Source organism: Trichechus manatus, unplaced genomic scaffold (assembly GCF_000243295.1).
Source record: "Trichechus manatus latirostris isolate Lorelei unplaced genomic scaffold, TriManLat1.0 scaffold00010, whole genome shotgun sequence".
Taxonomy (NCBI): domain Eukaryota; kingdom Metazoa; phylum Chordata; class Mammalia; order Sirenia; family Trichechidae; genus Trichechus; species Trichechus manatus.
The window spans coordinates 20757195-20779251 of NW_004443946.1; the positions used below are offsets into that span (position 1 = coordinate 20757195).

Consider the following 22057-nt stretch of genomic DNA (forward strand, 5'->3'; position numbering starts at 1 on the left):
TGCCTATCTTAGACCCTTCAATCAGGCTAATTGCCTGGAACCTTGCTACACAAAATGTGGTCTGTGGACCACAGCATCAACATCAGCATGCCCTGGGAGCTTTTAAAAATGCAGACTCTCAGACCCCACTGACTCAGAATTTGCATGTTCACAGGATCCCCAGGCAATTCACACCCACATTAAAATTTGAGAAGCACTGACTGCTCTTTCTTCTACCGTGCCATTCCCCTGGTAAGAGGCATCTCATAAACTTCACGTTGAACCATTCTAAACTATCTCAGTCAGAAAAGAATCCACTTTAATTTTCAGTGGAGCTGTTCTTGCCATGAAGATGTAAATGCCCAGCTATAACATCTACTTATTGGTTGTTATGGATTGAATTGTGTCCCCCAATAAGATGTTGAAAAGTCCTAACTCCTACACCTGTCAATGTGACCCTCTTTGGAAATAGCATCTTTCTTTGAAAATGTTATCAGTTAACGAGGTCATACCAGGGTAGAATGGGTCCTAATCCCTTCTGGAAAGTATCTTATTAAAAAAAACAAACCCACTCATAGTGACTCTGTAGGACAGAATAGAACTCCCCCATAAGGTTTCCAAGGCTGTAATCTTTACAGAACAGACTGCCATATCTTTCTCCCATGGATCTGGTGGGTGTGAACCACCAACCTTTTGGTTAGCAGATGAGCGCTTTAACCACTGTGCCACCAAGGCTCCTTGGTGTCTTATAAAAGGGGAGAACAGACAGGGAGACAGAGTCACGCGAGAGGAAGATCCTATGTGAACATACATCTACAAGCAGCAAAGGAGGGAGGCTGAAACAGTTCCTCTCTCAGAGCCCTCAAAAGGGATTGACATGGGTGATACCCCGATTTGGGCTTCTAGCCTCCAGAACTGAGTGACATTAGATTTCTGGTTTTTAAAGCCATCCACTTCGTGGAACAAAGTTACTGCAGCCACAGGAGACTAAGATACCAGTTCTGAGAATGGTGAGCAAGTTTCTCTAGATAACTTTAGAGCTGCTGTAAGAACCTTGAGGCCCAACTAGAAACTTTTTTCTTCTGGAAAAAGCAGGTTATATTGCTTCTTGGAGAGTGAGAGTTAAGAAACAGTTGGGAAGCGTATGTGATGAATTGTTTGGAAATGTACCTGTTATTTATTGTGTACTTACTGTGTGTTTGACACAAAGACAGGCATTTTATATACTTAATTTAATACTCAAAATAACCCAGTTAGGCAAGTGTTGTTATCCCCATTTTACATGTGAGGAAACTGAGACTCAAAAAGGTTAAGTTGTCCAGAGCTACAGTATTGGTTAGAGTTCAGGCTATACTACAGTAACAAAGATACCCTGAAATACAGTAGTTCAGACAAGCAGCTCTGTCTAAAGGTGGACAGGTGACCCAGGTGGGAGGTTTCAGAGCTCTATGAGGTCATTTGTCTTTCTTCTTTCTTGTTGCTTCGTTATACCCCAGGATGTTGTCCACATCTGTATTGTTGAAGCTGGTCCGTTCCCTTGGAAAGAAGGAAAGAGAAAGTGAAGAGCACGTGATTTTCTTATGAGAACATAATCTGGAGTTTCTGTCTGTCACTTGTGCTCACATTCTGTTAGCCAAAGTTTGGTCAAATGGCCACATCTAGCTTCAAAAGACGCAGACAAGTGTTGAAACTTGGAGAGTTACTTACTATAAGGAAGAATGGGGAACAGATAGTAGGGGAAAATTGTAGGCACTGCTACAGGCACCTAGCTAATTAGTGGGAGAGTCTGGATTCATACACATTATACTACTTCTCATAGTTGATAGTCAGTCAGTGAATGTTTGTTAAATTGAGATACATTGAGATATTACACGTTAGCCTTTTGGTTATTTGAAATTATTTCTTTCTCTTCTTGCCTCCCTGATTACCTAAGCGGTCTGTGCCAAACTATTACTATTTTTAATGATGTTATTTTATTTGTAAAACAGGAAACTAATATTCATCTTCTTTTAGTAGAAATGATATAATAAAATAATCTACCAGTCCTTACAGGTTCTATAGAACCGCATGACATGTGATAATGGGTTAACGATACAGATGTTTTAATGACCAAATTACCATCATTTTCTTTAAAGTAAGTATCTTCTTAGGATAATGCTATTGCTTAAAACATTTCTGATAATTTTGTTTTAGCTGGTAAATCAGTCAACTCTTGCTACAATAATGCTTTGTGATAACTATAAAATCTCAGAGGCATTCAGCAGAAGCATTTAACTCATATGCATGTGGATCTCTGGGGGTTGACTGGGCCTAGCTGGGCAGCTCTGCTCCAGATGACTCTCATCACCCTTCTGGGACAGTAGACTAGCTTGGACGTATTTTTCTTTGGCAATAGCAGAGCCTGAGTGAACAAGTGGAAATATGTGAGGCTTCTTGAGGTCTAGGCTGAGAACTAGCGCAACCTATTTACCTAAGCAAGTCAAGTGGCCCAGCCCACAGTCAAGGACCGTGAGAAATACTCCACCCCTTTAGTAAGAGGATATATAGTCACATGGCAAAGGGCATGAATATAGACAGGGGTGAAGAACTGGGGTCAACAACACACAACACACCCATCCATAGCTAGCATTGCCTTTATAGCAAGTTATTTCGAATATTTACAGTGATGGTAAATCTTTATCTTTTAAGGGTGACTTTGACTTTTTTTTTTTTTGTCAGAGCTAAGTTTGATAACTAAGACTGGAGAATCAGTCTCGGTTTCTCTTTGGCCAGAAAGGTAGCTGTTTAAGTGGGTGACATAAAATATCAAGACTTTTTTCTAGAAGCATTTGGTGGCAAAATAAGTGTATAGCTTTTCAAGGTGACCACTTTGAAGGGATAAAACTCATTTGAACATTTAGTTTTCAAATAGTTTAAAAAAAATAAACCTTACAACTTATATGTTAACACTTTGTTTCAACATTTTTGGTGGAAAAGGGAGTGAGTAAAGGTTCATCCCTAATATCTCCTTTGACTAACTTGGGAAAATATGCTTTGTGTGCAGATTCTCATTGCCAAGTCCCCTCTGGCTCCTTTCACCTCATTTGTCTACACCATCAAGGAGGAAGGCCTGGTTCTTCAAGGTAAGATCCTTAAATTAAGCCATTTCTTTAAGCTAGTCATTGATCAGTTCTGCCCATCGCTGGTGGTAATTGCCACTATGGTCCTGATAGAAGCTACTTCAGGGCAGAATCAAAAGGTAAAATGAATTGATCAATGATATTTATGCTGATGAGATAAAAGAGATTGGTAGTTGCAGCAAGAATTTGACAGAAGATTGAAGTGGGGTTGAGGGAGAACTACAGAAATTTCATTAGCAGTGAGACAACTGGCAGTTCTGCCTGTCACTTCTGCTCACATTCTGTTAGCCAAAGCTTGGTCAAATGGCCACATCTAACTTCAAAAGAGACAGACCAATGTTGAAACTTGGGGAGTTACTTACTAAAAGGGAGAAAGGGGAATGGATAGTAGGGGGAAATTGTAGGCACTGCTATAGGCACCTAGCTAATTAGTGGTAGAATCTGGATTCATACACATTATACTACTGTATGTAGAAATGAGTCTCAAACCAAGCAAGTTAGGAATTGCCAGTGCCCCAGTCCTCCTGTCAGATCCTATGGAGTGAGGAACTGGGCAGTGAGTCTTTCACCAGTTTGGAGAGCTATCTCACTTAGCAGGCTGAAGAACCATCTAGGTTGGTAGCCTGTGGGGTGCTTTGTCATGGCTCCTTACACCCTACTTTCACTGACTCCTTCTAGTTCATCCATTTCTTTTCCCTATTTTCAAGTTTTAGCAGGGCCTTTCCACCCAGGGACAAGACCTCACTGACCTGTACCTTGTGACATGGGCCTGGGACTTGGAAGGAGCAAGTTCTTGCTCAGGGTGGAGCACCACAAGGCCACAACCTAGGGCTCACTGATCTACAAGTGGTGGCTTGGTCCTAGTTGCTGGACACTCTGGTGGTTACTGGTGCCCAACTGCAGGTCTGTCCAGAAAACAATTAACATGAGGGGTAAATGGAAACACCGCTGAACTTAGAAGAATCAGCCCATGGGGTAGATGTCATCTGTTTTGTGAGTTAAGAGTCCCTGCAGAGGATCTCAGGATACACATCTGTCCCCCACTGTCAGGCAAGAGGCTTCACCCACAGAGATGCAAAGGTGAGCATCTGGCCTAAACCACAGGGGAGCAGGGGAGCATGTGCCATCGCTGCCCGTATGAGGAGCATCTGCCCTTTACAAGTTTGTGCATGGGTAGTGTGTTTTCCTAGGTTTGTGGTACAGGATGAGTCCCTGCAATATCCCCATGGAGACCATTGCATTGCAAAGGTCTAGCAGGATTCTATGGGGCAGGCTGGAGAACTCATGCTTCTGACTGAGGAACAGGCTGCAGCCTTCCCTTTCCTTCCCCTTCTCAAATGTCTGCTTCTTAATGGGCCCAGAGAGCAGTGTGTTTGTTTGATGGAGCTGAGCTCCACAGCAGGGACTCTCAGGTCCAGGGAAATTTGGGGTAAGAACTACTGACCTTTGGCTCTTAGCCTTTGACTTATGCTATCCAAGTTCCTTGGTAAATATTTTTTTTTTTTACAATTGCAAATATTGTTTTCTGACAAAGAAGCAGAGATTTTAAGACCAGATTAAGCAAAGGAAACAGCAGGCCCCTTTGTTACATACTCACTAAGGGTGTAGAGCAAGTAAGCAATCAGAAAGCTGAACTTGTATTTATGTAGTGCTTGGTGTGGCTTTTGGCTCTTCATTTTTGGGGCTTTCTTAAAAGATTAGAATTCTAGTAAGTAGCACATTTAGATGAGGATTTTAAGAAATTCTATGGAAGATTATGAGGCAATTTCAGGAGGAAAAGAGAGCCCATTCTGCTCGAACGGCCTGCAACAGCGTATTGAGAGCCCTGACGCGATGCCTGCATCTTGATCCCTGGGCATTTTGGCAACTAGCATTTCTAAGCCTGAACTAACTTGGATAACTTTTGGGATAAGATTTGTGGGAACAAGATTCACAGATTTGCCTCTTTGATGCTCATTGCTAAGCTCATGATTTTTGACAGCGAAGAGGAGGTTGTTTAGAGAAAGTAGAGACCAGAAATACAATGAATTTTTGGAGGTTAAAAATTTACTGCAAGGAATGACTATTAGGAAAAGGTTGGAAAACAGAGGAAAAAGTGAATTTCTAAAAGAGGATGACCTGGAAGTGTGCGTCTAAAAAATAGGAAAATTTCTTATGCTACAAGAACCCCTTACGAGTACATAAAAGCATTTAAGAGACTTCAGAACCTCACCTGGTTGCTTTCCAAACTGCTTTTTGTATCCCACACCCTCCCTCTGAAACTACACCTCTTTCTGAGGTTTTCTGGGGACAGTGGAACCCTTCTGTCTCTATCAGCAATGTCACTGAATGCAAACCTCCGGTACCTCCTTCCCCTTGCTGTGGGGCTCCCAAGACTTTGGAGAAACAAAAAGGATTCCTGCTTCTTAGAAAAATAAGGGCCCTTCTTTATTGGAAAGAACCCTTGAATTTCAATTCCAGCTCTGGTGTGATCTTGAGAAAATCCTTGGGACCCTAGTTTTGTTAGCTTGAAAATGAAAATGTTGGCCTTGGTTCACTGCTTTTCAGACTTGTTACAGCGCTTTGGTGGGTCATGAAATCAAACTAATGGATCACAACCAGCATTTTAAAAAAATGAAATAGAAGTGAATAGAGAATATCAGATTATATCATGCATATTGTACTGTTTCATGAAATGCTTGCTGTATGAGTGAATGAGTGAGAGAGAGAGAACGAGTGCGTGTGTGTGTGTGAAGATTGTGAGTTTGTGTTTGAGGGTTGCTATGTAAAATGCCTTTCTTACTTGGATTGTAGTAATGAGCCTGAGTGATCTCTAGTGGCTCTCCCACCTCAACTTTATCTGATTCTCTTAGGAGGTGGGGTACTTATCATTCACTTAGCTAAGTAGAGCTGTACCCTTGAGATCCCCACACATTGAAACATAAAAGATTGTTTTTGTTGTTGTTGTTGGTTTTTTTTCCTACTCTTACCGCTGACAGAGCTAAAAGACACCTGCACAGTTCCCCAGGTTTAAAGCAAAGAAATCTTTGATCCCTAGGTGGTGACCTTGGAAAGGTACCAGCAGCAGTCCAACGCCTAGAAGCCTTCCTTATGTGAGGGGTTGCTCTGGCATGATTACTCCAAGTTGGTCTGGAGGGTCGTGCTTGGTCTTTGGGGACATATCCATGTCTGAGGGGCAGAGAGACAGTGAGGGACATGCTGCAAGAGTGAAGGCAGCTCCTGTAAGACCAACTAAAAGAGGAGCTGTCTAGCCACGTGTGGCCTGACATTTCAATCTGTGATGGAACCAGCTTGGAACTGTGGGAAAAAAACCATCCCAACAGTCTAGTCCTAGGGAGAGAAGTGGGGAGTGAGGAGGGGATTGTTAGTGAATGTGGGAATGATCCCTCAGTGCCTTTTATCCCCTTAGCAAGCTCCAATCCCCTTGGCAAGTCCCAAGATCCTTACTGGCCTGCTAACCAGGAGGTCTTATAATACCTGAAGAGCTCCTGAGTGTATAAGCAGGGAGAGGGAATAAAAGGCGAGGCCGAAATTTGATTTACCGGCTCCACAGGCCATTCCCCTCACTGAGTCTCAAGGATTAGGATGCTGAGAACAGTCAGCAACTAGCGGCCTTATACCCTTCTCTCCCCTTTGTTCACTGGGATGGGGGAACAATAAAACGGCAGGCTGGAGAGACTGAGAGGCTGGTTAGAGATTTCTCAGGCTGCTTTTTGACACACTTGAAGGAGCCTTTCCATGCTATTGTTGTAGAAAAATAGAAAGCGGAACTATTCTCCTTTTGCAAAAAAAAAAAAAAAAAAGTAAAAGAAAGAAAACCCTCCCAGCATCTTCAGGAGGCCGCCTGGCGCAGGCCATTAGCATGGTAATACCATCCTGTTTGCATTCGTCTTTGTCTGTTCTGCTGTTTTTCCAGCATCCTGGCCTCTCTTGGCTGGGCCCAAGACTCTGGAAATGCTTGCGCTCCAAAGGAGAGGGAGCTGACAGCCACCAGCGCCCTGATTGTTGTTGGGACTCCGAGAGGGACCAAGGCCCAGGCAGAAGGAGAGTTCAGTCCTTTTGTGCAACTGAAGTGGGAAAGTTGGGGTGGAGAAGGAATCCCATTAATCCATTTTTCCCTTTGTCCCTAGAGTTCACCATGAAAGCCCCAGTGCCCACCAAGTAGAAAAGCTTAGAGGTTTGGCTAGCCCAAAGTGAGGCTAAGGTGTGCCAGGACTAAACCAAAAAAACCAAACCCGTTGCCATCGAGTTGATTCTGACTCATAGTGACCCTATAGGACAGAGTAGAACTGCCCCATAGGGTTTCCAAGGAGTGCCTGGTGGATTCAAACTGCCGACCTTTTGGTTAGCAGCCGAACTCTTAACCACTAAGACTAGTGGAGGGAAAAAGCAGGAGTTCTTTGGGAATTTGCTTCAATGGGGTTGGCCCGTAGAAGCCCTTGACTGCGGGAGGGGAGGAAGAGGTTACAGGTGAGCTCCAACTTGATCCACATCTGCTCTGGTGGTGTCCTTTGTTTCCCAGCAAACCCCAAGCATTTTGCCACCCAGAACACATCTGGGACCCCTGAGCCTCTTGCGTCATGGCCAAGAATAGAGATTCTGTAATTGAAAGCAGCCAGGCTCTGTTGCTGATGCTGCTGGAGGCCTAGGGAAAATCCAGGGCTTAGCACTCCCGCAGCCATCCTGGCTTTTCTGGGGCTTCAGGGACTACCCACCCGCGGACTTGGTAAAGAAGCAGATCCTAAAGAAGGGGCAACCAGGGAGAGAGCAGATATTTCTTCAGCGAGGGCTCCTCGTTATTCACTTTCTCCGCCCTACCATCTTTTCCTCAAGAGAGCATTTGGAAAACAAAAGCCAGGATGTTTTAAACCAACAGAAGATAATGGCTTCGCTTCTCAGAGAGACAGAGTGTGTTTTTTGTGTTTTTTTAAAAAAATCGAGATGGGGTATGACAGGTTGAATTTGGAGTCTGATGCTGACCTCTACTAATTTAAGTTTGAATAAGCAGCATAAACCTAGGGCATGGAGAACCTCACAGGAGACCAGGACACCCTGAGAGAGAGCCAGAGAAGGTGTTGGAAACAAGGCTGGTTTCCTGTTTCTCCATCCACCTAGTAGAGGAACTCAAAAGAAACCAGAAAACAAAAAAACAATTTTTTTTTTTTTTTAAAGAGCTGGAAAGTTATGTGCCTTGTCTTTCTTTGCTTTGCTTTTACAGTCGAGAATAGTTGTTTGATGGTGTTTTGAAGCACATCCGAAGAGGCATTAATCTCCTCTATTTGTTCCCTTGTCAGAAACTTGGGTTAGATTCTTCCATCCCATTTTCTTAGTCACTGAGCCAACTGGATGATTTATTGAAAAATTCTCCGCCCCCTCCCCCTCCAATACCACCATGTGAGTTCATCAGATTTCAGTTTGAATCAATAACCCATCTAAATGTTTTCTGCCTGATGGACTCAAAGTGACCTTGAAGATTCTTGATCAGTTTCCATCCAGGTATGGAGGTGTCTGCATGGTCAGTACCTCCCACACACCTGGCACAGACTGGCATTCTTGTAGTAGCCTGGGCAGAGAGCCCTGGGGCTTCATGGAGCAGAGAGAGGTCCAGAGGCCACAGGGAAGGGGAGAGAGCAGGCCTGTCACATTGCCCTCAGTCTGCCAGGTACCACTGCAGCCCCAGAAAGCTTGTCCAGACCCCAGCAATATCCTTCTCTGCTTCCGCCTGCCTCTTGGCACGGGACTTGCTTCCCAGGGGAAATGAGGAAGGACCTCCAGCTGCTCAGTTCCCTTCTGCTCTTTTAATGTTTATTTCACATTCCCTCCTTCCATGGCATCTTCCCACTCTGACCCTCTGCTTTGTCCACTTTTTTACTCTATTAGCCCTCAAAGAGAGATTTTGTTTTCAATGTGGAAAAATATTAGAGCAGTAGAGAAAATACTAATACAAGCATCTATGCATCTAACATTCAGAATTAACAAATTTTAAATTTTTCTCGTATTTGTTTCAGTTTTCTATTTTTAATTCCAGCAGTAAAACTTGACAAAGGTCAAAACTCCTTTGTAGCTATCCCTAGTCCATTCCTTTTCTACCCTATACTCCTTCCCGGAAGTAAAAGCTCTCCAGGGTTTGATGTATATCCTTCCCCTCTATTTTTAAAAACTTTTTTACATATATATAAATCCAAACATAAAATAATGATTTATTTTGAGTGCATCCTAAAATTTGTATAAATGGTTTATTGTTCCACAACTTGCTTCTGTCACTTAATGTTACATTTTTGCAATACATCCATGTTGATACATATGGATCATGTTCTTTCACTTTAATTGAGGTATTTACATTCATTGTATAAATATACCATATTTTATTCATTCCATTATTGATGGAAATTGCTGTTGTTTCTAGCTTAATGAACATTATTGTACATGTCTCTTGGTATGCAGGTTTGAGAGTTTCTCTAGGTATATATCAAAAAATGGAATGGTTGGTTAGAGGTTATATACACATTTTCGTCTTTACTATTATTCCCAAACTGCTCTCCAAAGAGGTCTGTCAATTTGCACTTCCTCCGGAGGTAATGGACCTGTGCAGCTGTGTATAGTTTGTGGTCATGTTTCCATGGTCAGTCTTATGCATGCTTTATGGGTGCCTCTTTTTTCTCTGTCACTGGAGCATAAGCTTTCCAGAGCCTCTGGTGGGATCTTCTGTATAGTGTGTGTGCTTTATACATATACCTCAATGATTAACTGACAAAAATGACTTTACTTCCCCAAAAGTTGACTTCATATTCTTCCCAGAAAGCTTGTAGTCTTGTCCAACACCCTTTTTTAGGTCAGAGAAATGAGTTCCAAAAAGGTAAAGTCAAGTATGTTCACTGCCTCAAATTTAGGTTCTTATCCTCTCCAAGAACTTAGCCTGGACTCCTAAGATTTTGAAAAATCATAAATGAGTTTGGACCATCTTGTCTTCCATCATGGCAGCCCCATGACAACTTATCTCTCAGGCTTCATGGGCCTCTGTTGAGATACACCAGGCCCATCTTGAATCTTGAATCTTCAAATTCTAAGCTGAGATGGATCATTCACACTGATATAGTGATCCTTCAAGAAATTCTGAGCATAGTAGGGTTGTAAGTTTGGTTGTGTGTAACCACAACCTAAGTTAACAGTGGCATACAAGATAGAGGTTTAGTGCTTTCTTGTGTAGCAGTGTAGAGGCATGCATTCCAGAACTGGAATGGCAGCTCTGCTCTACGTGGTTGTCCAGGAACCCAGCCTCTTATCTTGTTGCCCCATCAGACCTTGTTGTCATGATCCAGAATGACTCAGCATCATGTCCTCCATCCAGGTGGCAGGATTTGTGTTGAGTAAGAAATGGTGGTAGGAGGGAAAGGCATCTCTGTTTAAGAATATTACTTAGATGTTACACACATTATTTCTGTGTCTATCTTATTGGCCGATCTGTAGATATATGGCGAGAAAGATTGGAAAGTGTAATCTTTAATCTGTACAGTCATGTGCCTAGCTAAAATTTTGGAATTCTATTACTATAAGAGAGAGGAAGAGAATGAATATTCGATGATACAGCCCTTAAGAGGAGCCCACTGGCAGAGATTAGGCCTTAGGGTACAATAGTACAGACCCTAGGGCTGGCCTTCTTGCATAATGGAGTTATAGTCTTGAAATACAGCACAAATATTATGAGTTGGAAATGCTTTGTGGACCCCATTTATTTCCAGAGTTTAAAACAGAGGAGTAGGACATTACAGTCTGTCACTGCACAAGGATCACACCCAAAAATCTTGGTTCCCTACCCAAAACAGAATCTCCCTCAGACAGGAACTTTAGTGAGTGGTTTGCTAGATTATTCAGTAAGCAAGAAAGAAATTTGAACAAGAGCTACTAGTCCTTATAGCACAAGGCAGAGTGTGAACTTAGGTCCAAAGTCATAAACTAAACACATTTTTTTCCCCAAAAAATGTTTTTTCCTGTCTCTGCTTTTTTTTTTTCTTTTTTTTAACTGGAAGAAAGTATCAGTTGGAATAAGATTATAGAGAAAAACTTCATTCCAGAGCCTGGATTATAGTTAGACTGGATCCACACTTCTCTTTTAGAATCTGGAAGCTATTTGGCTATCTTTGCCGAGTTAACAATTTGCATTTGTGAACATTCCCAGGTAGTAATACCAAAAGATGTTAAATCAATTCAGGTTGTTGATTTTCTTTAAAAACCTTTTCCAAGGACTTGGTGTTCTTTCTTGAATATGACTCAAGCTCTACGTCAGTGAGTTCAGCTCAGCAAGTATTTGTTGAGCATCTATTGTTTGCAAACCATGGTACTCAGGGCTAAGGGATATAAGGTTAAAAAAAAAAAAAAAAGATGGTCTCTGACTTTTAGGAGCTCAAAATCTAGTTACAGGAAACTTACTTAAATATGTGTTATCGAAAGCAACCTGTTACCTAGGCTCAAACAATGGGATATGAAAAGATAGAGGAGGTAGACTCATTCCAGCTAGGAGGGCCGAGGAAGGTTCCTGGGAGTACGTGGGAGATGAACTGGACATCAGCTCCTGAATACTGACAAAAACCACATTCCATTGTCTCTTGACAGAGACCAGTTTCTTTTGCTGTTTGAGGATAAATTTGGGAACATGGGGGAATGCTGATTAGTGCCATGTGATGAATGTTGAATCATGCTGACTAATTCGTTCTAAATGGATTGACTCAATAATAAAGGGAGCGTGAAGAGTCAAGAGTTCAGATCCTGAATTTCACTGTGTGATGAAGGGAAATCACTTAGCCTCTTAGTGCTTCATTTTTTTGTCAAATAAAATGTGCTCATGATGAGAATCCAACAAGTTACCTTGATTAGAAAGTGCTTTATAAACCTCAAGGATAACAGAAATGCCTAACAACAACTGCCAGAACATGCTTGTGCAACCTTGGGTTATTCATAGCACATACAGACTCAACATTCATCACATGCTGCTCGCCAGCGATGCAAACTTCTATTTCCTCACATATGCCATGAGAACCAACGAACAGTGCACTGCTCTCACAAAAACTGACAAATAGAGCAGCTTTAGAAAAATCTTCCTATCTACCTACTGGGGCTTCTGTGTCTTTCTACAACAAATGTCGCCACAGAACTAAGAGCTTGCATTACATACATTGCTCTTTCTCTCTTTTGATATCTCCCCAGCTAGACTGCTTGAGAACCTAGCCTTCCGTGTCCAGATGTTTACTGAATTCTGAAGGCCCCCCAAAGGGCCCAAGTTCTTTTGTTGCTCTCCAAGTCATTCCCCACAGAGACTGACCAATGTCCTGAAGGAGCCTTCAATAGGGAGGATAAATGAAGGCAGATGAAGACATGACCCCCTGAGGCTCCCCCACATCCACTCTAACAAAGGGTCTGAGGCGCAACCTTGTAAGGAGCATTTTGGTCAGCAGTGTCCCTACGAGAGGCCAAGCCTTCCCCACAGGGCTGCTTTCAATGGCTACCATCATAGTGGAAGTATTGGGCATTTGTTAAGAGCTGTGGTGTGCTAGGTATAGCACAAAACATCTAAACCATGGTCTCTTGCCTTTGTGAGAGCTTCCTGGCTACAGATGGCAGCTGGCTTTCTCAGGGGAAACTTTGGGGGGTAGTGGAGGAAGCCAAAGAGGGACACCCACTTCTCTGCATGACCTCTTCCCACAAGCCCAGGCAGCTCCCCTTTTGTCTATAGCTATAGGCAGTCAAGCTAGAGCTGTGGAACCTTAACCCACACCTGTACTGTGTTTCTGAGTGTCTCTGATTTGTGAGGCTGTTGGCTCCCTGGATAGTAGACAGGTTTGTAAGAGGACTGCTGCTGTAAGGAAAGTTTGATTTAGACTGGTGGTGAGAAGTTAGTGCATTTCATGATAACAACTGTTTCTCACACTTTCTCTCACTCTCTCTTTTTTCCTTTTAGGCTAACAGAGGCCATAGGGATCCTGCGGCCTTTGTTTAGAGCTGATGGAGGCATGATTTGTGAAACGAAACAGGACCACGCTGCTTAAAAGAAGGAAACGGAAGCCAACATAATGGGGATTAATTAGTTGATTGCTGTTGAGATGGTAACAGACTTGCCCCTGTACCATTGAGCCAGCGATTTCAGACCTAGCAGGGAAGGTGAAGATGAAGAAGCCTTTGTTCAGGTTTCTAGATCCGTGGGGCTGAAGGCTTTGCCGCCATTGGATGTCAACAGTCATAACAATAATTTGCACTTTTATAGCACCTTTCAACCAGGCACCTCAAAGCGGTTTAACCACATTAATTAATTAAAGCTCACAATCCCCCTGTGGAGAGGAGGAGGATGACTAAGAGGATTTGTAATTACAGGAGGGAACATTTCCGAATAAAGTATTGTCCAACAAATAAAAAGTAGGTGTAAAGGAATTGGGGTCTCCAAAGAGTAACTGATTCAGAAATTAAATCATGCAAAGATGGGGGAGGCTGGGAGTGGGCATGGGCGTGGCTCTTGTGTCAAAGGGAGGTCGATGGTCTCTGAATTCACTGACAGATTTGGATCCAACCAAGAAGCGTAGCATGTATGGTATTAGCGGCATTTGGAGGGTCATTAGCCACATAACTATTGTGGTGTAAATTCAAGTTTCACTATTATATTGTGTATAGACCTGCAGAATAAAGAGTGAGATTCATGCAGTATCTAATAAAGGATGGAATGATTTCTTTAGATTCAAAGCCCAAAGCTAGGCTAGTCAATTAGCAAATAAATCAACTGGTGACCCGTAGGATAATTTAGTCCTGTTTCCAGTAGAACACCCAGCCTACTGGCTCTTAACACCATGAGGCTTCTGACCAAAGCATCAGGCTGCGTTCAGTGCAAGTCTAGGGGTTCCTTCAGAGCTAGGCATTAACTCTTCCCAGTCTTTGGCATTGGGTCTTCCCTTACCCAAGATCTTAGTGTCCCAAGCTGTTCTCTGTAGAATCGCTTTGTACCTCCCCCTCCCTCAGAGATTGTAATTGTCTTGGGGGCTGAAATCAAGTCTTGTCCTATTTCATGCTCTCAGCTGCTAACTGAAAGGTTGCTGGTTTAAGTCCATCCAGAGGCACCTCGGAAGAAAGGCCTGGCGATCTACTTCCAAAAATTCAGCCATCAAAAACCCGACGGAGCACAGTTCTACTCTGACACACGTGGGGTTGCCATGAGTCAGAATCAACTCAGCAGCAACTGGTTTGGTCTTATCATGCCCAACAGAATACTGTGTTCATAGTAGTGCAGACTGATGAACAATGGTTGAATGACTAAATCCTTTAACAACTCGAAATTTGTTGAACATATACAAAGTGCCCAGTGTTAAGGTGAAGCTTGAAAACAATAGGTTATGTACCCTGTCCTTGAGAAATGTATTACAAGGAATGGAAAAAAAAAAAAAAAAAATCTACTACTAACTATAATATAAAACAGAATAAAATAAAGTGACATGATAGACACATGTCCAAGCCACATGCTACAAAGGCAAAAGGAAGAGCTTTTTATTCAGCTAGAGTGGATCAGGGAAGTTACTCCTAAAGGCAAAGCAGGTGTGCTGGGCATCAGCCAAGAAGGATTTTGGTAGACCAGGAAGAGGTAGGGGAGGCTGACATTCCAGACTGTGGTCATTTGTCTCCTTCTGACTGAGGGACGCTTTGAGAACTTGTGGTCTTTAATAGAATGTTTGTGGAAACCAAGCTGAGGTTTTGCAGCTGAGTAAATGTACATTCCCTATGAATTCTTATTACGTGGATCAGCTAATTACAAATATAAAGGGACTCTCTGAGAAGTTAGGAAAGATGTTTTTTGTTCTCTGCAACTATTACTTTGGTATCTCTCCACTTTCACTGTCCATCAAGAAAGGAAAGCTAAACAGTTGATACATTAAAACAGGGCACTCAATGGTGTTCGAAAAAGGTAAGAGGAAGGCATATCTAGATCCCAAATGTTAAAGATTAAATGGCATTCTCCTTGAGACTACTTTTCTGAGCCCAGGAACTGTCTTAGCTCTACACCTAGTGAGTGAGACATCAATGCCCATACTCTCCTGCTCCAGGATCTGGAAGGCTTTTCACCACAAACCGTACTACTGAGACAGGACCTAAGAACCATCTCTGATTGTGCCAAAATTTGCTGCCCTCTTGCCACATCTCTGACACACACACTGTACATACATAATCCTATCTCATCCTCCTAACAATCTCACAATTCTTGTTCCTACTTTACAGATGAGGAATGGAGGCAAGAGGGGTTCAGTCTCTTCCAGAAAGTGATGGAACGTGGATTTGAACTCAGGCAGTCTTACTGCTTCTTTCTCTGTCTCACCCCGCACTCATGTTGTATTTCTGTTCACATGTATTACAACTCTCCTATTTATCCTTGATTCACTGAAGTAGTCAGCACAATACTGTACACATAACAGGGTCTCAGTAAATATTTTCAAATAAGAAAGAATCACCAGAAGCAACACTAGGTTTGATCCTCCAGTGTGAGCAGGGGCTGCAGAGTATCTGGGCAGTGGTGCTGAGAGGCTGAGAATTCAGAGCGACTCCATCGCTGCCTCTTCTCTTTTTCCCATGATGAAAGATAAGGAGACATGCACAGGAAAGTTGCCCCAGGAAATGTTCACAAGAAAGAAGTCACAGGTAGTTTTCTTCCCCAGGAGCTGGAAATCTGCCAAACTGGCACCGCCCATGAGACGCTAGTGAGACGCCCTGTGTTGTTAGTTACTTTTATGGAATTTGGATGTGATTCAGTGATTTTTTTTAGTGGTGTATGTGTATGTATATGTAAATATACCTATATGGTTAAGTCCAACTTTGTCTCCCTAATAGTTCTAGTCTCCTAGCTATTGCGTTGATCTGCTGCATTCCTAGTGAAGACTCAGAAGTGTGTGGTTCTTGTTGGCCCAGAGTGAAGATTTATGGATTAACCCAGAGGTGTTGAACTCTGTACCTAAAGTCTTTTATGTTGTTTGTTGTGAGCAAAGCAAAGACAGAGACAGGATTGCTAAAAGTTTTATCGGCAAAATCTAGTTTGCCAAATGAGAATTTTGGAGATGAAAGATGAGGATTAGCTAGTGAAGGTAGTAGGGGAGAGGCAAGGGTAGTGCAAAATATCTGATTCTGTCCTGGAAAAAAAAAAAAAAAGGGTGGTCTTAGAACCAGTTGGGAGCGTCATTTTTTTCCAGGATTTGTCATTTTTTCCAGGCTTTTCAATATCTTCACCATCATTTTTGTCCTATGGCTGTGAAAGGACTTTATTCTGCTACAGAATTCCAGAAGCCTCTTATGCTCAAATGAAAGAAAGAGCCCATCATACTTCTCAGCCAAATATCCTAAGTGTGAGAGAAAGCACATTGCCTATTTCTCTGAATCTCAGGGTTGAAATGGAGCACAGGTTCTCCAGAACTCCAAATAGATCTGTGAGGAGGGAAGACCAACAAATTACTGGGTGTAAGTCAGGACCAACTTGATTTTGCTGCATAAAGAAAGCCTCACCCCCAAGTCTCAGTGACTTAAAACAAAGTCTGCACATGTATGAGAGACACTCCAGGAAAGCTCTCCTCCACATGATGACTCAATATTGCATTTCAGTATCAACAGGCACTTCCTACAGTCACCACAGCAGGGGAAGAGAGAGAGGCTGAGCACTAGCAATTAAGTGCTTCTCCCAAGAAATGACACACATCACTTCTGCTTTCATGGCCAAGCTGTTACATGCCCACTTCTAACTTCAAGGAGGTGGGGAAGTACACATCTCCTCTGTATTTAGATTGGAAGGGAAGGAGAACTAGATGTCAGTGAATGCTTGTAATGTCTCCCATGAACTTCAGTATTCAGTGGGCTGGCAAAAGTTTCCTTCTTCACATTCACTCCTTATATATGTCTTTCCTTTGGATCACCTGGCATACATTGAAGATCTATGAGGCAGTGTTGAGGAAAGGAGACCAAATAGTTTTCCAGCCTGTATCCAGGAAAGACCAGTTAACTCTGGATACTTTACCCATAGAGTTACCAGACACTGACAACTCTGGGAAAGGATAATGGGTTAAAGGGAGCTATGGCCTGATTTCAATAGTACATCTAAGATGGAAGAACTCATTTTGAGTTGCCCGGGACCATCATGCTTTGTGTGAAAAGTCTTTTGGAAATGTGCCTTTCCGCCTCCATTCCTCCCCTTGTTACCAGACATGAGTCAAACTCCCTCTAAGCCCTGTGGCTTTTCCAGAAAGCAGCTCTCCCAGCAGCCGAAGACACACACACACACACACACACACACACACACACACACACACACACAGAAACTTTCCCTTATTATTCTTCCAATAATGAATTCCTGTTCTGAGTGAGCTGCCTCCATGTGTTTTCAGTCAAGTGCTGATGGCAGCCTTGCCGGGGGACATTTCCAAGAGCCTGTGAACATAACAGATGAAGTCTTGTATGGACAAGAGCTGCTCTCGTTTTTTCTTCCAGTTTAGCTCTCCTGAGCCCTGAAATCAGAGATGTGAAATGATTCAAGAGATCTTGTTGGTGAACCAACATGGCTGCCACACCTTGCTCCTTTTAAATAGGCAAAAAGTACTGGTTTTAAAGCTTTCCTCATAGAGATTTGTAGACCTGAATCTTAGCAACTTAAAAAGGACTTAAGTTTCTCAGACCAGCCCAGTTCTTTGTAGATGCCAAGACTTTCTCTCTTTGGGACTTAGACATAGTATTGGCCTACCCTGACATCATGAGAACAAAGAGATCACACCATTTCCTGCCTAAAACCTAATCTCAAGTACACAAAATACTTCCAAGCAAGCAATGGTGGTAGACCATGTTTGTTCAGGGAACTAGCCTACTCATTCTCCCCAAAGTAAATGTCTTCAGATAATAATTCAGTTTTTGACTTACCTACATGGAACTTGTACAAACTGTTAGTTGTACGAGTTGGGCTCTTTTCATTGAGAAAAAGAGACTTGGTTATCTCAAGTAAAAGGGGAAGTTGTTGTTAAGGACATAGGTGACCTGGAATTAGAACTGAATTGGCATGCCTTTAAGAGCCCTGGGGATTCATTACCCTGATGTCTCTGCTTCTCTCTGCATGCCTGCCCAAGGCAACTTTCTCTCCAACACATTTGCCTGCGTACTGTAGTTCTGCTTACTCAACACTTCACCTTGCATATGGCTCATTCTGGTGTCACTAGCTCCTGTCCCTGTGCCCCAGCCTTTCACCTCAGTTCTCCTGTCTTTTTTCCTTGGTATTTTATAGTTAAAATTCTGAAAAAAGAATCTATTTGGCTCAGCCACATCATATTGTTTTGTCTCAGACCACATCATTGGTCACTAGCCAGCCAATCAGTTGTGGGCTGAGGGAGGAATGTATTGCCAAAAACATGGCTGCCTAAGCAGCAGCAGATGTGATAAGGTAGCTTCCATTAGAGGGGCTATAAGAGGATGAGATAGTGGACTGTAGCGCATTCTTTGTACTGCAAGTTGAATTGCTGCAAGGATACCCATTCTCTCTTGGCACTTCCTCTTTCCCCTTCTCATCACTGTAGACCTGGCCCCTTCATAGCCTAGGCCAGGTCATCATCCCCCATCACTGCTCATCCTTCAGCCCAGGGACCTTCAGCCCTGGTCCCAGATTCTTGAATAGTAAGTCCCAAACAATCTACTGTCAAACTAAGGTTTAGAACACAAGTGAAGGACTCTGTTTGGATAAGGCCTTTGCTATTATGTTCTCCCAAGATACCAAAGCTCTTCATGGACAGTTATTTGCAGATCTTCATGATGTATTTGGAAGATTAGTCATGTGTGGTGTGGCCCCTGTATCTGCTGAGTCAGAGAAAATTGTGCTTTGTCTGAATTCACACACTAACTAGAGGACTAGGGGAAACAATTGAATTGCGACACTAATTTTTACCCTTATTCATTAGATACCATTGCCTTTATACCTTATCATCAGATGGTTAAAAGCCAACCCAAACCATCTACATTCAAATGTCATCACATGAACCTAGGAGTGAAGTAGTGGCACATCTATACAAACCTGTGCTTCCCTGTCCTTTTCTGTATCTGAGCTCTGAATATGTCGATGTTGATTAAATCATCCTTAAAACCTTGTCCTGTGATTGACACTTTTATCTACTGACTGAAATTGCAAAGTTTCCTTAGGAGCCTATGAAGGCAGAGAAAGTAGATCTGACAGTGTTTCTAAACCTGATGCTGTGAAATTCTAGAGTCAGCTCCTCTGGATCACTTCCAGACCTCTGCTCATTTCATTTAGAATCTGAGGTTGAAGTCTATTGCCATTGGCTGTCCCCAGGGTCTGAGAACCCATCTGGGGTTTGTCTAGCCTCTCACTCCAACCCCATCATCCAAACTCCACAGTCATTACCAAGCTAACAGCTTGAAAGTTGATCCAAAGATGGAGCAAGAAGCCAGATTGGCTTTCTCCCAGTTCTCTAGGCCCCTCCCGGGTTAATCAGCAACCACCTATCTTTGTGTCAATAACATAAGCCTCTCTAACCAGAACACCTGCAGGAAACCCATAGGAAGGCTTAAGATGAAGCAAAATTTGCAATAATTATTCCAACCATCACTCTGTTTAAACTGGACTCAGAATCTCCAGACAAAAACAGCTTGCCAAACCCAACCAACTAGCTAGATAGGCCTATAGCGCTTAATGTTCCTTAAACCACCTTGGGTTTTGCTAATATTCTCCATGCCTGCTTCTCAGCTCCAGAGTTTCCTTATGCTGTGAACTTCAGGCAACATCTGCCCATTTCAGGTATGGGGTGGCGGCGGTGGGATGGGGGGGAGGCGAGGGGAGGGTGGTTAGTGAAATGGTCTGAGTTCATCTTTAGTGAAAGTTTAGTAGAATTCTTTAGTGTTATCTTCTCAGCCCTTTCTCCACCCTCACAGTCCATGCTGGTGGTTGTGTTCACACCACTGGGGAAACAATAGACCTTCTTAACTGATTGCTGACAACTGCTGTTAGTTGCTAACACAAATGGCCTTGGGTGTTGGATGATTGCCTTTGTAGAGGAGCGGAGGGGAGAAGGGTGGACATGGGGCACATGGGAAATAGCCCTGCCATAACTCCTTTCTTCAACATATCATCTCCCACCTCTGATGCTACCCTTCTACTCCTGAGTGGGAGAAAAGTAGATGTTGGCCAAGAAACGGTAGGTGTGACTATATGCAGTCAGTTTGGGAACTGCTGAGCTAGGTAATGAGGGCACGTGAGACAGGAAGAGTCAAAAGATGGATGGATGAGGGGCAGGGCCAAGATGGTGGAGTAGTCAGATGCTTCCGGTGGACCCTCTTACAACAAAGACCAAAAAAAAACAAGTCATTTGATTATATACAGCAATCTGGGAGCCCTGAACGTTAAAGGCAGAGTTGAGGAACTGGACTGAGTGGCAGGGGGAGGAAGAGATGGTTCGGAAACAGCGAGGAGTTGCCAGACCTAACCCAGCAAGAGGCTGAGGCCTTCAGGCCTGATCAGCTCGGGGGTGAGTGGTGGGGTAGGCAAGCGGCGGTGCTCGGGAAGTGTGTTTTCTGCACCAGGAGAGACCCAGTACCAGAGAGTCTACACAGCCACCCAGAACCAGTGAGAAGCAGCCCTCATCGGCAAAAGATAAGTACCTGTGAATGGCTTACTGCATGGATTAAAAACACCCTCCTTAGTGGAAAACTTCTCTCCCATTTACCTCCCTGCTCCCTGCTCTGTACTGGGTCCTGGACTGACTTCAGCAATTGCCAAATCCCCTGGGCCAGAAGTAGGATCCATCACACGCCCGGAGCCATTCTCCCTGCCTTGGAGAGTGAACAAATTAACAAACGGGAAAAAAATAAACTGCCAGCTCCCTTAAGCCAGGAACCCAGGGTAGGCACAGCTCCTTTGCCTAGGAACAGGCATAAGGGATCCACGGACTTTGAGTACCTTTCCCCCTGCATAGACTTGTGTGGGCCCATCTCTACAGTGTAGGTCCTCATTACCGCAGTACAACAGGGTATATACCGGAACTCTAACTTCAAATGTTTCAGCTATGAAGTGGCAGGTTCTGGACATTTGACACTGCTCTGCCCATTAAGGAGGGTCTTCACCTACCCACATCAGGGCCTGAGGACTAGTGGCTCCACCCACGCCACCTAGCCACCAGCGATAGGGGCCCAAGCATAACAGGTGCCCCCTAGTCCTTAAAGCCAACAGCACTGGGTGCTCATAGTCTGGCTGCAAAACCCACCCTCCTACACGCTCTAGGGAAGGACACGCCTTCCTCCTGGACACTCGAGGGTGGCTGTCAGCCCCCTGCCTTGCTCGGAGTGTGTCCTCCTGCTGTAGCCAGTTGCCTGTGCCTACACCAATCACCCATGCCTGTCTAGGACTGTAAGTGAGAGCCTACACCACACAGTTGGTGGCTACCTACCTGGGCACCTGAGCTGAATCCATACAGGAGGAGTGGGCAGACTCCTGAGCTCACACAGTTAGTAACAGATCTGACCACCTCATGACAGGACATTAGAACTTCAAAGATGCCAATAATCAAACTAGCTCAGATGAGCAGCCTATTTGGGCATATCAAAACAAAACAAGAAGGTAGGACACAGTAAGAAAACATAAAATAAATAAATATAATAATTTATTGATGGCTCGGAGATAACAGTCCATATCAAATCACATAAAGAGGCAATCCATGATGGCTTCAGCAAGCTCCCAAAATAGAGAATCTAGAAATTCTCCAGAGGAGGAAAATTTCTTGGAATTACCAGAGGTAGAATACAAAAGATTAATATACAGAACTCTTCAAGAAATTAGGGAGGAAATTAAGCAAAATGCGGAACACACAATAGAGGAAATTAAAAAGATTAGAGAAGAGCATAATGACAAATTTAACAGGCTGCAAGAATCCATAGAGAGACAGCAATCAGAAATCCAGAAGATTAAC

At 43.3% G+C, this 22057-nt stretch overlaps 1 protein-coding gene across 2 annotated transcripts in view; it reads left to right on the forward strand.

Moving 5' to 3' along the window:
• Positions 1-13679, forward strand: part of RAD51B (RAD51 paralog B) — a 692596-nt gene extending 678917 nt beyond the window's left edge. For both annotated transcript variants that reach the window (XM_023726314.1, XM_023726313.1), the window contains exons 10-11: positions 3023-3101; positions 13051-13679. In XM_023726314.1, coding sequence (XP_023582082.1) covers positions 3023-3101; positions 13051-13055 — 84 coding nt within the window. In that variant the 3' untranslated portion in view covers positions 13056-13679. The remainder of the gene's footprint in view (positions 1-3022; positions 3102-13050) is intronic.
• Positions 13680-22057: the final 8378 nt, after the last annotated feature.